This window comes from Stomoxys calcitrans, chromosome 1 (genome assembly GCF_963082655.1).
Source record: "Stomoxys calcitrans chromosome 1, idStoCalc2.1, whole genome shotgun sequence".
NCBI lineage: Eukaryota > Metazoa > Arthropoda > Insecta > Diptera > Muscidae > Stomoxys > Stomoxys calcitrans.
The window spans coordinates 181812556-181826176 of NC_081552.1; the positions used below are offsets into that span (position 1 = coordinate 181812556).

Genomic DNA, 13621 nt, shown 5'->3' on the forward strand with positions numbered 1-13621 from the left:
TGCTTATGGACAAAAAAAGAATCTGTGCAAAATTTCAGCTCAATATCTCTATTTTTAAAGACTATGGCGTGATTTCAACAGACAGACGGACGGACATGTCTAGATCGTCTTAGATTTTTACGCTGATCAAGAATATATATACTTTATAGGGTCGGAAATGGATTTTTCGATGTGTTGCAAACGGAATGACAAAATGAATATACCCCCATCCTTCGGTGGTGGGTATAAAAATGATTTGCAATCGATTGGACTATCATCTCGAATATGCTCAAACTGCTGCATAACTCTCAGTCTGGCTCTAGGCGGGGGACGATTAACGACTGACAACATCGTCACACTTTGGTCTGCGGCGCAGCTGGCGAAGAAGGAGGGCAAATTCTTTTTTTTTATATCAGCAGTGCATTCGAGAATGTAAATATCGATACACTCATTAAGAAACACGAAGAGCTTGGTATTGCCAAAGACATCTGCAATAAAATACACGGACTTTTAGAGTGTAAGGAATTGATTCTAAGTTTAAGTAGAAATGACATAGAAAGGAATTGGCAAACCGGCACCTCTCAAGGATCCTCTCTCAGCCCACTTAGTTTCAATGTGTACGTGAATGAGATATTTTCCGATCGTGACGTGGAAATTCTTGGCTACACTGACGATTTAAAGATCTTCCATGCAGATGCTTCTTTGCAAATTGCCATTAACCGCGTGCAGAACGCTTTAAACGTTGTCAGCGAAAGGCCAAGACAAATGCAACTACAACTATCTCCGCCAAATCCAAGTGTTTGATATTCCAACCAACACATAGGAATACACTGAATGTAAATAGACTGCATTTTAATGGAGCTGAAATTGAATTTGTGAAAGAATTCAAAATCTCATTTAAAGGTCATACCGCATATTGGGAACGTCAGAACGAAACGCTTTAAATTTATCAATATTATGCTAGCCCTTTGCGGAGTATCCTGGGGGTCTGACTGTGGCGCTTGTATTTTAGTGTCGTCAGACCAGTCATAGAATATATGGCACCACTGATGCTAGATTATCCAGCAAATGAATTGCTACGGCTACAAAGTACACAATACAAGGGCATACGAATTGCTATGGGCAATACCATGCCTATACCTGCCTTATCGCACCTGATTGATAATTATGTTGACAAAATTATCATCTAAGATATAAAAATCAATTTGTATTTGTATGTTTGTTTGTCGGTTTGTTTTTTTGTTCCGTATAGACTCAAAAACAGCTGAACCGATTACCTTGAAATTTTCACAGATTGTGTAGGTTGGTCTGGAAGAAAACATAGGCTATATAATTTTTATACCCTCCACCATAAGATGGGGGGTATACTAATTTCGTCATTCTGTTTGTAACTACTCGAAATATTCGTCTGAGACCCCATAAAGTATATATATTCTTGATCGTCGTGACATTTTATGTCGATCTAGCCATGTCCGTCCGTCCGTCTGTATGTCGAAAGCACGCTAACTTCCGAAGGAGTAAAGCTAGCCGCTTGAAATTTTGCACAAATACTTCTTATTAGTGTAGGTCGGTTGGGATTGTAAATGGGCCATATCGGTCCATGTTTTGATATAGCTGCCATATAAACCGATCTTGGGTCTTGACTTCTTGAGCCTCTAGAGTGCGCAATTCTTATCCGAATGGAATGGAATTTCGCACGACGTGTTTTGTTATGATACCCAACAACTGTGCAAAGTATGGTTTAAATCGGTCCATAACCTGATATAGCTGCCAAATAAACCGATCTTGGGTCTTGAGCTTCTAGAGGGCGCAATTCCTATCCGATTTGGCTGAAATTTTGCATGACGTATTTTATTTTTACTTTCAACAACTGTGTTAAATAAGGTTCAAATCGGTTCATAACCTGATATAGCTGCCATATAAACCGATCTGGGATCTTGACTTCTTGACCCCTGGAGGTCGCAATTATTATCCGATATGCCTGAAATTTTGTACGACGGATCCTCTCATGACCATCAACAAACGTGTTTATTATGGTCTGAATCGGTCTATAGCCCGAAACAGATCCCATATAAATCGTTCTCTCTATTTTACTTCGTGGGCCCCGATGGGCGCAATTCTTATACGAATTGGCTGAAATTTTACACAGGTCTCCAACATATAATTTAATTGTGGTCCGAAACGGACCATATCTTGATATCGTTTTAATAGCAGAGCAACTCTTTTCTTATATCCTTTTTTGCCTAAGAAGAGATGCCGGGAAAAGAACGCGACAAATGCGATCCATGGTGGAGGGTATATAAGATTCGGCCCGACCGAACTTAGCACGCTTTTACTTGTTTGATATCGGATGGGTGGGGGGGGGGGGGGACTTAAATGTGAAATGTGACTTAAATTAAAGGTTTTCAGGAGTAGAGTACGAATTTCATATTTAAAATTGGGTCCAAGTAACTGGACCCATATTGTCCATGATCCATATTGTCATGATCGTCCAATTAGATCATGACAATATGGAACTCGAATGAAAGGTATACGGGAGTAGATTACGAATATGTTCAGGAAGGAGGAACAGGCTTTATAATTTGTTGATATTCGAAGGAGGCGGACCCTTCCCCGTTACCCCAAAATCACCACCCAAAATTAAAGGTGGACCGATAATGGCAAAATGGGTATCAAATAAAATACATTGAAGAGTAGAATGCAAATATGATATTAAAAACCCCAAAACTCCTCCAAGCAGACAAATTTAACGTCCATATCAATATGGGGCTCAAATGATAAGTATTTGGAAGTAGATTACGAATCTGGCATACAAAATAAGATTGAAGTGTAGGGGGTCATACTAACCCCCCGAAAAAGCCCCAAATGGGCACATTAACCAATTATGACTATATGGGACTTGGTTTGTTTGTTTGTTCCGTCGAATCAAAAACGTTTGAATCGATTTTCTTAACATGTTCACAGATTGGATAGGTCGGTCTGGAAGAAATAATAGGCTATATAATTTTTTGATATCGGATGGGGGAGATCCCTCCCCCATACCCCAAAAACACCAATCAAAATCAAAAGTGGGCCGATAGGCACAATATGGGTATCGAATGAAAGGTATGAGAGATTAGAAAACGAATATCATATTAAAATTTGGGGTACAAGTACCCAGCGGAACGCCCCAACACCAAAACTCATCTAAACAAATATATTCATGTCAATATGGGACTCAAATAAAAAGTATTTGGCTGTAGATTACAAAAATTGCATATAAAACAAGTAAAAGCGTGCTAAGTTCGGCCGGGCCGAATCTTATATACCCTCCACCATGGATCGCATTTGTCGAGTTCTTTTCCCGGCATCTCTTCTTAGGCAAAAAAGGGATATAAGAAAAGAGTTGCTCTGCTATTAAAACGATATCAAGATATGGTCCGGTTTGGACCACAATTAAATTATATGTTGGAGACCTGTGTAAAATTTCAGCCAATTCGTATAAGAATTGCGCCCATTGGGGCTCACGAAGTAAAATAGAGAGAAAGATTTATATGGGATCTGTATCGGGCTATAGACCGATTCAGACCATAATAAACACGTTTGTTGATGGTCATGAGAGGATCCGTCGTACAAAATTTCAGGCATATCAGATAATAATTGCGACCTCTAGGGGTCAAGAAGTCAAGATCCCAGATCGGTATATATGGCAGCTATATCAGGTTATGAACCGATTTGAACCTTATTTGACACAGTTGTTGAAATTAAAAATAAAATACGTCATGCAAAATTTCAGCCAAATCGGATAGGAATTGCGCCCTCTAGAAGCTCAAGAAGTCAAATCCCCAGATCTGTTTATATGACAGCTATATCTGGTTATGGACCGATTTCAACCATACTTGGCACAGTTGTTGGATATCATAACGAAATACTTCGTGCGAAAATTCATTCAAATCGGATAAGAATTGTGCCCTCTAGAGGCTCAAGAAGTCAAGACCCAAGATCTGTTTATATGACAGCTATATCTGGTTATGGACCGATTTCAACCATACTTGGCACAGTTGTTGGATATCATAACAAAACACGTCGTGCAAAATTTCATTCTGATCGGATAAGAATTGCGCACACTAGAGGCTCAAGAAGTCAAGACCCAAGATCGGTTTATATGGCAGCTATATCAGGTTATGGACCGATTTAAACCATACTTGGCACAGTTGTTGGATATCATAACAAAACACGTCGTGCAAAATTTCATTTCAATCGGATAAGAATTGCGCACTCTAGAGGCTCAAGAAGTCAAGATCCAAGATCGGTTTATATGGCAGCTATATCAGGTTATGGACCGATTTGAACCATACTTGGCACAGTTGTTGGATATCGTAACAAAACACCTCGTGCAAAATTTCATTCCAATCGGATAAGAATTGCGCACTCTAGAGGCTCAAGAAGTCAAGACCCAAGATCGGTTTATATGGCAGCTATATTAAAACATGGACCGATATGGCCCATTTACAATACCAACCGACCTACACTAATAAGAAGTATTTGTGCAAAATTTAAAGCGGCTAGCTTTACTCCTTCGGAAGTTAGCGTGCTCTCGACAGACAGACGGACGGACGGACGGACGGACAGACGGACGGACATGGCTAGATCGACATAAAATGTCACGACGATCAAGAATATATATACTTTATGGGGTCTCAGACGAATATTTAGAGTAGTTACAAACAGAATGACGAAATTAGTATACCCCCCATCTTATGGTGGAGGGTATAATTAGGTCCAAGTTGTGGGAGGTCGCTCCACCCCCAGATACTACCTAAATGGGTACATTAGCCGACCATGGCTATATGGGACTCAAATGAAAGGTATTTGGGAGTAGATTACGAATATGACATCAACATTTGGGTTTAAGTCTAGATGGTGCTTTCCTCCTAAAAATACGTCAAATAGGTTACTTGACCCATTATAACAATATGGAACTCAAATGAAAGGTATTTGAGAGTAGAAACGAATTTGATATCCAATTTTAGAGCCAAGTATTTGGGGGTACGGCCTTCAGCACCCTAAAGCAAACTGATTTCCGACTTGGCAATATGGAGACCAAGAGACCCTCCAAACGGTTCATATTTACCGACCATGGCAATATGGGGGTCAAATTAAAGGGCTGTAGGAGTAAAGCACGAATTTAATATCCATACTTGGGTCGAAATGAGGTCTGAGGTGCCATCCCTCACCTAAAACCCACTTTTCATTACTCTAATTTTCAAAACCACCAGATCTCGCAGGTTGGTAATGTGATTCGTTCGCAATCTTTTTGCACTCTCACAGTCACCGAAAACAAGACATGGTTTCTATTGTTGGGGTGGGGAGCCACTCAAAACCCGCCAAATGGATATATATACCAATCACGACGATATGGATCTCAAACAAAATGTGCTTGAGATACAAAAAAACGAGTTTGATATTCAATTGAAGAGCCATGTGTTTGGCGAGCCGCCTTATTCCAAAATACCTCCCGATTTTCGGGAAATTGATACTCATTTTCGGGACAAAGACCCTGGGGTCCACTCCACCCTCAAACAGAACTTATTTACCGATCTTGCCATTATGGGGCTTATTTTAAATGTATTTGAAAGTAGAGCACGAATCTTATATTTACTTTAAGGGCCAAGTGTCTGGGTGGCCACCCCAACCCCGAAATACCCCCTAAACCGGAAATATTTACCAATGCGGAATTTTAGGACTAAAAAGGAAGGCATTTGGGAGTAGAGTGAAAATTTGCCCAGGAACCGAGCAGGCGCAAATTTCTCACACATTAATGAGTGCTTTCCGATTTAAGCTTAAACTCAATGATACATTTTTTATAGCCGAGTCCGAAAGGCGTGCAACGGTGCGACACCTGTTTGGGGAGCATTTTGTGCATGACCATGCATAGCATGGTACCTCTCAAATGTCGCCAGCATTAAGAGGGAATAACCACTGATTTAAATTTTGTCCAATGTTCTCGCCAGATTCGAACGCAGGCGTTCAGCGTCAAAGGAGGCTACAGTTGCATGAATTAGACATTCACATTCAGGGCGAAGTGTCCCCCCTAATATTGACGGAAACGCGCAAGCCGATCAGATTGCAGTTAATCATACAGATACTGGAACTTTTCCCATAATTCAGAAGGGAGGAAGTTCGTAAGTGGCGCGTGTAGGGCGTCATCTCTATGCATTATAATCTACTGTTAACTCAACACCTTGGTTTTACAACAGGCGCAATCCCATGGTAGCCGGTTGTACGTACCGGATTGACCCGATGGAGTTCTCCATCGGCAAGGGCTGCCGCCTCAGTGTACAACACACTGCTACAACAACAACAGGCGATTGCCACATAACGTTTCAACAATGGTCTGCAGACTTCGTTTTTCGCATGTCAGGACTAAGCAACATCTGTTTAAAGAAAACATTCTGAATTCGGATCAATGTGATTCTGAGCCCACACAATCCATTGACCAGTGGACTGGAACCGACTTTCAACTGCCCCAGAATAAATCCACAGCAAATAGACCTCAAACAAGACTTCAAAAGACTCGGCATAACGAATTACAAAGTCACCAGCATCCTGAAAAAGGACGATGATAGATTTAGACGTTTGTGGAAATACTACTCAAACAACAACATTTTAGTTTGAAAACAAGGCAAACAGTATTACAGACACAACCCCCATAGAACCCATTAAGTTGGCAACACGGCTTGCGCCACCTTTTTCTACCCTCCACCATCCACAGAATGGGGGTATACTTATCTAATCATTCTGGTTGTAACACCTCGAAATATTCGTCTAAGACCCCATAATGTATATATATTCTTGATCGTCTCGACGTTCTGTATCGATCTAGCCATGTCCGTCCGTCCATCCGTCTGTCGAAAGCACGATAGATGTCGAACGCGTAAAGCTAGCCGCTTGAAATATTGCACAGATACTTAATATTGATGTAGGTCGTTGGGGATTACAAATGGGCCATATCGGTTCAGATTTAGATTTGACTTCTTAGGCCTTTAGAAGCCAAAATTTTTTTCCGATTTGGCTGAAATTTTGCATGCGATGTTCTGTTACGACATCCAACAACTGAACCAAATATGGTCTTTAACCTGATTTAGCTCCCATGTAAACCTTTCTCTCGATCATCCTTGTTCGGTTCCTAGAAGCATTAATTTTTGCTGGTTTGACTGAAGTTTGGTATGTAGAATTATGCCCTTCAACTAAATTTAGTTTGTATACATTTTTAGCAGAATTCATGGCGGTGGGTTTCCAAGATTCGGCCTATCCGAACTTAGCACGCTTTTACTTGTTTATACTCACCACCATAGGATAGGGGGCATATTCAATTATTCATTCCTTTTGCAACACATCGAAATATAAATTTCCGACCCTACAAAGCATATATATTTCGGATCGTCGTAAAATTCTAAGATTATTTATTGCCCGATTGCGCATAATTTGCCTTGCCGGGCTTGGGTATAAACACCACCCTTTCCTACTGCCAGGCTTTCGGAGCATATGAAAGCCATAGGCATGCTGTGAAAATTTTGGCCAGACGAGGCGCCAGATAGTCTGCCTCTTTCTGCAGTAACGCCGGAAATATTCCATCAGGTCCGGGTGACTTAAATGGTTTGAAGCTCCTCAAAGATTTCTTCAACGTCATTATTCCAAGATTCCGGTGTCTCCGTGAGTCCCTTCGTATCCTGCGGAAAATGGGTTTTCATCAAAAGCCTCAACATGTCCTCCGTTGTCTCTGCTCTCACTCCCATGTCGTCTACTACAGTTTCAGTTTAGTAGCCTTAATAAACAGTATTTTATTAACCGGAACAGGTACAACAATATCTCTATTATTTTTTTGGTCCAACGAATGTAGGGCTAAGAAGTTCTACCGTAGCGTAACCAATTTTAATGCGCCAATGTCAACTGCTGCATAATCCCTAAGATGTCCCGGTATCGGCGTGCCTCTGTCATGTCAATACGCATGTGGTCGTGCAACACCTTGACATTAGGGGCTTACTTTTATGATAGAGTATTGCAACTACCTCTAGCGGGGGAGTTCTTTCATGATGAAATGGCAGAGTATACTGAACACTTTTCACTTTCACAGATGACGTTTGAACACAATTATCAATCAGTGCTGCCACCCCGAAAAACTTATTGGGTTGACCAAAAAGTAATTGCGGATTTTTCATATAGTCGGCGTTGAAAAATTTTTTCACAGCTTGTGACTCTGTCATTGCATTCTTTCTTCTGTCAGTTATCAGCTGTTACTTTTAGCTTGCTTTGGAAAAAAAGTGTAAAAAAGTATATTTGATTAAAGTTCATTCTAAATTTTATTAAAAATGCATTTACTTTCTTTTAAAAAATCCGCAATTACTTTTTGGGCAACCCAATAACGTATAAAAAATCTCATTTCAGAACTGATTGATTTTCTTCCAGCTTCCACATACTGTAATTTGAGTGATATATTGACATTTATTTAAAAAAGTTCTAATTATCTATTTTTCTTTTTTCCTTTTTCAGTCTGCAACGGAAACACGAAAGTTGGAAAAACAATTGAAATTCACACAAACCCTTCAATGGATTACGCTGGTCGTTCTCTTTATACTTTCCATAGCCGTTATATACTTGCTCAAATTGCAAATTGTCAACGACGAGGGATGCCTAAGCAAAGATGGCTTAGCTGATGCTGTAGATTTCGCTACATGTGCCAAGGGCAAGGCGGATCTATAATATTTACTTACGAAATGCAATTTGACCAAACAACGCCTCCTTAATGCTGCCGCAGCTGCCACCACAAAATGTCGTTACTTTAAGGCAGCAAAAATCCACAAACTCATCAAACATTGTCAGTGTCCAGAGGGCTATGTGGCCACCGATGCATTCGGCGATATGGATGATGCAGCGTCAGCGGACCCCTATGGCTTCGGCGATGAATGTGGACACAAAGATGGAGGTGGTGTTTTGGGAGGCGGCTATTTGCTTGGTCTCGTCGCATTCGCACGTAAATTTGCCCGTTGCATACTAACGCTTACAATGCTCTTTGCCATTGTGTTTATAACTTTCTATTTGTGTTCGACATCCCGTGAGAATCCATCGCTTGTAATATCCAGTAATGCCCTGCTGCAGGTCACCGAAGCTGAGTACACGTTAACGACATATGATTGGACCTGAACTAATCACAAAACATGGACAAGGACATACAGAGGGAACTAGAAGGCGTTGGATGATATTTAAGATGTTTATTATTGCATTATTTTATTTTTTTTTTCTTTTGTTTAAATTTATATGTGTATCGAATGTAGTGAAACACCAAATGAAGCGAAGAGCAAGAATTTATTGTTATAATAATGATGATATCTATGTAGGATGCATGTCGAAACAAAAACTAAAATATTAGTTTGGAATAGTGATGATCATGGATAATGGATTGTAATATGGATGGAGAACGTTGATTTATTTATGTTTAAATAGTTTTTGTTTTTGGTCGTAAATTCAGTGACCAGCCGTAAACGGCAAATAAAACTAATTTCTACTTTCAATTTTCCTGTCTATCCCCTTATGATGTGTACCGTCAATGTGTAAATATAAAACATAAACAAACTTTAGGACTATCAATGTTTATTCTTAACCTCTCCCTAAACAATCACTCAAACTCGGAAACTCTTGAAAAAAAAAAAAAAACAAATAGTTTCTTGCTGTTCATTTGACTTGGCACCATGTTTTTAAATAGCCTAAAAGCCAAACCTATAGCCCAAAATAATTTTTAGTTTTTTTTTTTTTCTTAAAACTACAAAATAAAAAATATACCTACACCCTCTATTGCTATGTTCATTTTTATAAATTTAATGTGTTTACAGATTTTATTTATGTAAAATTTTATTAAACACTATGGTGTTTCCCTTCGTAGAATCAAAATTTACAACATTTTATTTATAAAAAAACAACGATTATTTGCGCAATAACATACGATTTATTTATTATAACAAAATAAATGGTCCACATTAACTTAGGTATGAAGGTTAACAATTTTTTTGATTTTATTATACAATAAATCAAATTGTTATGCTACAAAAAACATATTTGTTCATTTTCGCAGGTTTTAAAACAACTATTTTGTAAGAGGATTCATTAATTTATTCAAGCTTTATTAACAAAAATAAAAATATATGACAAAATAAATGAAAATAAATAAACCAAACAATCAATCAATCAATCAATAAATATAAAAATCGTGGAAATTTTAAATGTAACCTTTAGTTAAAAGTTATTCAACGTTCAACACTCATAGTGAACAGACCAGACGTTTTTTCTGCCTGTTTTCAATAGGCTACCGCACTTAGTTTTCTCCATAAACTCTCTCGCTCTACGTTTGTTTTTATACCCACCACCTGGGATGCACTTATAAGGTGAGGTCATGCGAACTTACTTACTTTACTTTAATTGGCTATGACAGAATATTTGTACCACTAGCCGAACGTAGAATAGCGTTCCAAGCGCCTCGATCTTCTGCGCTCACTCTAAAATCTCTGACACCAAGTTTTGAGCTGCTCCCGCCACTTGATCTTTCCATCGGGCTTTTGGTCTTTCCGGTTTGCGTGTACCACCGTGTTTGCCTTCAAAAGACTTCTTTGATGGAGCTTCTTCATCTATTCTGACAACATGACCTAGCCAACGCAGCCTGTGTATTTTTATGCGTGTAACTATGCTATCGTCGTCATACAGCTCGTGGTTCATACGTCGCCTATATTCTCCATTAACACAAACTGGCCCATATATTTTACGAAGAATATTTCTCTCAAATACTCCAAGCACTGCCTCATCTGCTTTCACAAGTACCCATGCCTCAGAACCATATAACAGCACGGGTAGTATCAGTGTCTTATATTGGGTTGCCTAAAAAGTAATTGCGGATTTTTTAAAAGAAAGTAAAAGCATTTTTAATAAAACTTAGAATGAACTTTAATCAAATATATAAATGCCATTTTGTTCGATAACCTTTTGCCATCTTTCTGGCAAATTTAGTATTCCACGCACATAGAACTTCTGGCCTTTATCTGCAAAAAACTGAACCAAGTGCGATTTTATAGCCTCATCATTGCCGAAAGTTTTACCATTTAAGGAGTTCTGCAAAGATCGAAATAAATGGTAGTCGGATGGTGCAAGGTCAGGGCTATATGGTGGATGCATCAAAAGACTCAGTTTTTGGCGAGTGACCAAAGATGTGTGCGGTCTAGCGTTGTCCTGGTGGAATATGACACCTTTACGATTGACCAATTCTGGTCGCTTCTCCTTGATGGGTGTATTCAATTTGTCCAATTGTTGACAGTAAACATCCGAATTAATCGTTTGGTTCCTTGGAAGCAGCTTAAAATATACCACACCCTTCCAATCCCACCAAACAGACAGCATAACCTTCTTTTGGTGGATATCAGCCTTTGAAGTGGTTTGAGCTGGTTCACCATGCTTGGACCATCATCGTTTTCGACTAACGTTGTTGTAAACAATCCATTTTTCATCTCCAGTTATGATTCGTTTTAAAAACGGATCGAATTCATTGTGTTTAAGGTGCATATCACAAGCGTTGATTCGGTTTGTCAAATGTTTTTCTTTCAATACATGTGGTACCCATATTAAAATTGACGCCAAACAAACAAATGTAAACAAAATTTCGCGCACTTTTTTTCTAAAGCAAGCTAAAAGTAACAGCTGATAACTGACACAAGAAAGAATGCAATTACAGAGTCACAAGCCGTTGAAAAAATTTGTCAACGCCGACTATATTACTACTATATTACCGACAATTACTTGTCGGGCAACCCAATATAATGTAATCTTCGTCTGCCGAGAGGTGGCCTTGTTTCTAAACTGCTTACTTAGTCCAAATTAGCATCTGTTTGACAGTATTATTCTTCGCTTAATATCCAAACTGGTGTCATACGTTTTGGTTACGGCCATGCCGAGGTAGATAAAGTTACTGACTGTCTCAAAGTTGTGATTCCCAACTTCCTCCATTTTATTTATCTTTATCTGCTCGGTTGTGCAAGGCTTTTTGGGAGTTGAAACCATCCATTTCGTCTTATCTCCATTTACTGCCAGACCCATTTTCACTGACTCTCTTTCGATTCTTTCAAAGGCTGCAGTTACTACTTCCGGTGACCGACCTATGATATCGATGTCGTCGGCATAGGCGAGTAGCATGTGTTCTCTTGTGATTAGTCTGCCATATCTATTCACATCTGCATCTCGTATAATCTTCTCCAAAAGGATATTAAAGAGATCACACGATAGGCTGTCTGAACCTCGTTTGATATTGAATGGTTTGGAGAGATTCTTTCCTATTCTTACTGAGGAACGCGTATCAGCAAGTGCCATCATGCAGAGTCTTATTAATTTTGCAGGGATACCAAAGACATGACTTGAAATACCTTTGAACGTAAAGGAGTATCGAAGGCGGCTTTGTAGTCAACAAAGAGATGGTAGGGGTTGTTTTGTCTTTCTCGGGTCTTTTCCAGGTTATGGCGCAATGTGAATATCTGGTCCAGGGTGGATTTATCAGGTCTAAAGCCGCATTGATAGGGCCCATATTATTATCTCATTTACTTTTGGTTTTAATCTTTCACACAGTACGCTCGAGAGTATCTTGTATGCGATGGGGAGGAGACTTATTCCTCTGTAGTTGGCACATTGCGTTTTGTCTCCTTTCTTGTGTACGGGACATAGTATGCTGGGGTTCCAATCATCGGGTATGCGTTCTTCTAGGCAGATAGCGCAGATAAGCTGATGCATACGCCTTATCAGCGTGTCGCCTCCGGTCTTAAACAGTTCAGCGGGTAACCCGTCGGCTCCTGCTGCCTTGTTGTTCTTAAGTCGGATCACTGCTACTTGGACCTCATTCTGACTAGGAGGTAAACATTCTATACCATCATCAGGGATTGGTTCTGCGGTATTCTCTTCGCCACCAAAGTCGGACACTAGCATTTGGGTAAAATGTTGTTTCCATATCGTCAGCATGTTATCTGTGTCAGTTATCAGATTGTCTCTGCAGGAGGATGTGCCTGCACCAAAGCCATCGGTTTGATGTTTGATTCTTTGGTAGAATTTCCGGACTTTATTCTGACTCCTGTACACTCACGTTTTTCCATTTATTTTCTCATCTGGCGCGTTGCTACTGATTTCAGGGTTGCTCTATATGCCGCATTCTTGACTTCAGTAGCATCATGGGTTTCTTGGAGGAGGCTTCCGGTACCCAAGTACGGATTTCGCAGCATTTTCCATGGAGTGGGCAATAGTTTGCCGCTGCGCCATTATATCATCTGAACAAGGTATGCTTTCATCAGGCAGTTGGGTCAGTCGAGTGGAGTATGCCGCTACCATCTGTTGTGTTTGCAGCTTTTCAATGTCCAGCTTCTGTGCTGTGTCAGATCGTGCTTTCCTCGCCATGTTCAAACGGGTGCGAACCTTTGCTGCAACAAGGTAATGATCCGAATCTATATTTGCTCCACGGATCGATCGTACATCTAACACGATGGATGAATGCCTTCCATCTATCACAACGTGATCAATTTGGTTCCTCGTGTTGTGAACGGGCGACAGTCATGTGGCTTTGTGAATATTTTTATGTTGAAATCTG

The 13621-nt window shown here is 39.8% G+C and overlaps 2 protein-coding genes across 4 annotated transcripts in view; both read left to right on the top strand.

The window, feature by feature from the left end:
* LOC106093804 (motile sperm domain-containing protein 2) overlaps positions 1 to 8725 on the top strand; it is a 130713-nt gene extending 121988 nt beyond the window's left edge. For all 3 annotated transcript variants that reach the window (XM_013260964.2, XM_013260961.2, XM_013260963.2), the window contains exon 7: positions 8512 to 8725. In XM_013260964.2, coding sequence (XP_013116418.1) covers positions 8512 to 8721 — 210 coding nt within the window. In that variant the 3' untranslated portion in view covers positions 8722 to 8725. The remainder of the gene's footprint in view (positions 1 to 8511) is intronic.
* On the top strand, positions 8725 to 9596 carry LOC106093805 (uncharacterized). Its single transcript, XM_013260965.2, has one exon. It carries the CDS (start codon positions 8881 to 8883, stop codon positions 9160 to 9162), a length of 282 nt encoding a protein of 93 aa, XP_013116419.2. The 5' UTR covers positions 8725 to 8880; the 3' UTR covers positions 9163 to 9596.
* Positions 9597 to 13621: the final 4025 nt, after the last annotated feature.

Coding starts and splice junctions, on each gene's coding strand:
- LOC106093805 (XM_013260965.2), top strand. CDS start 8,881: ATGGATGATGCAGCGTCAGCGGACCCCTATGGCTTCGGCGATGAATGT.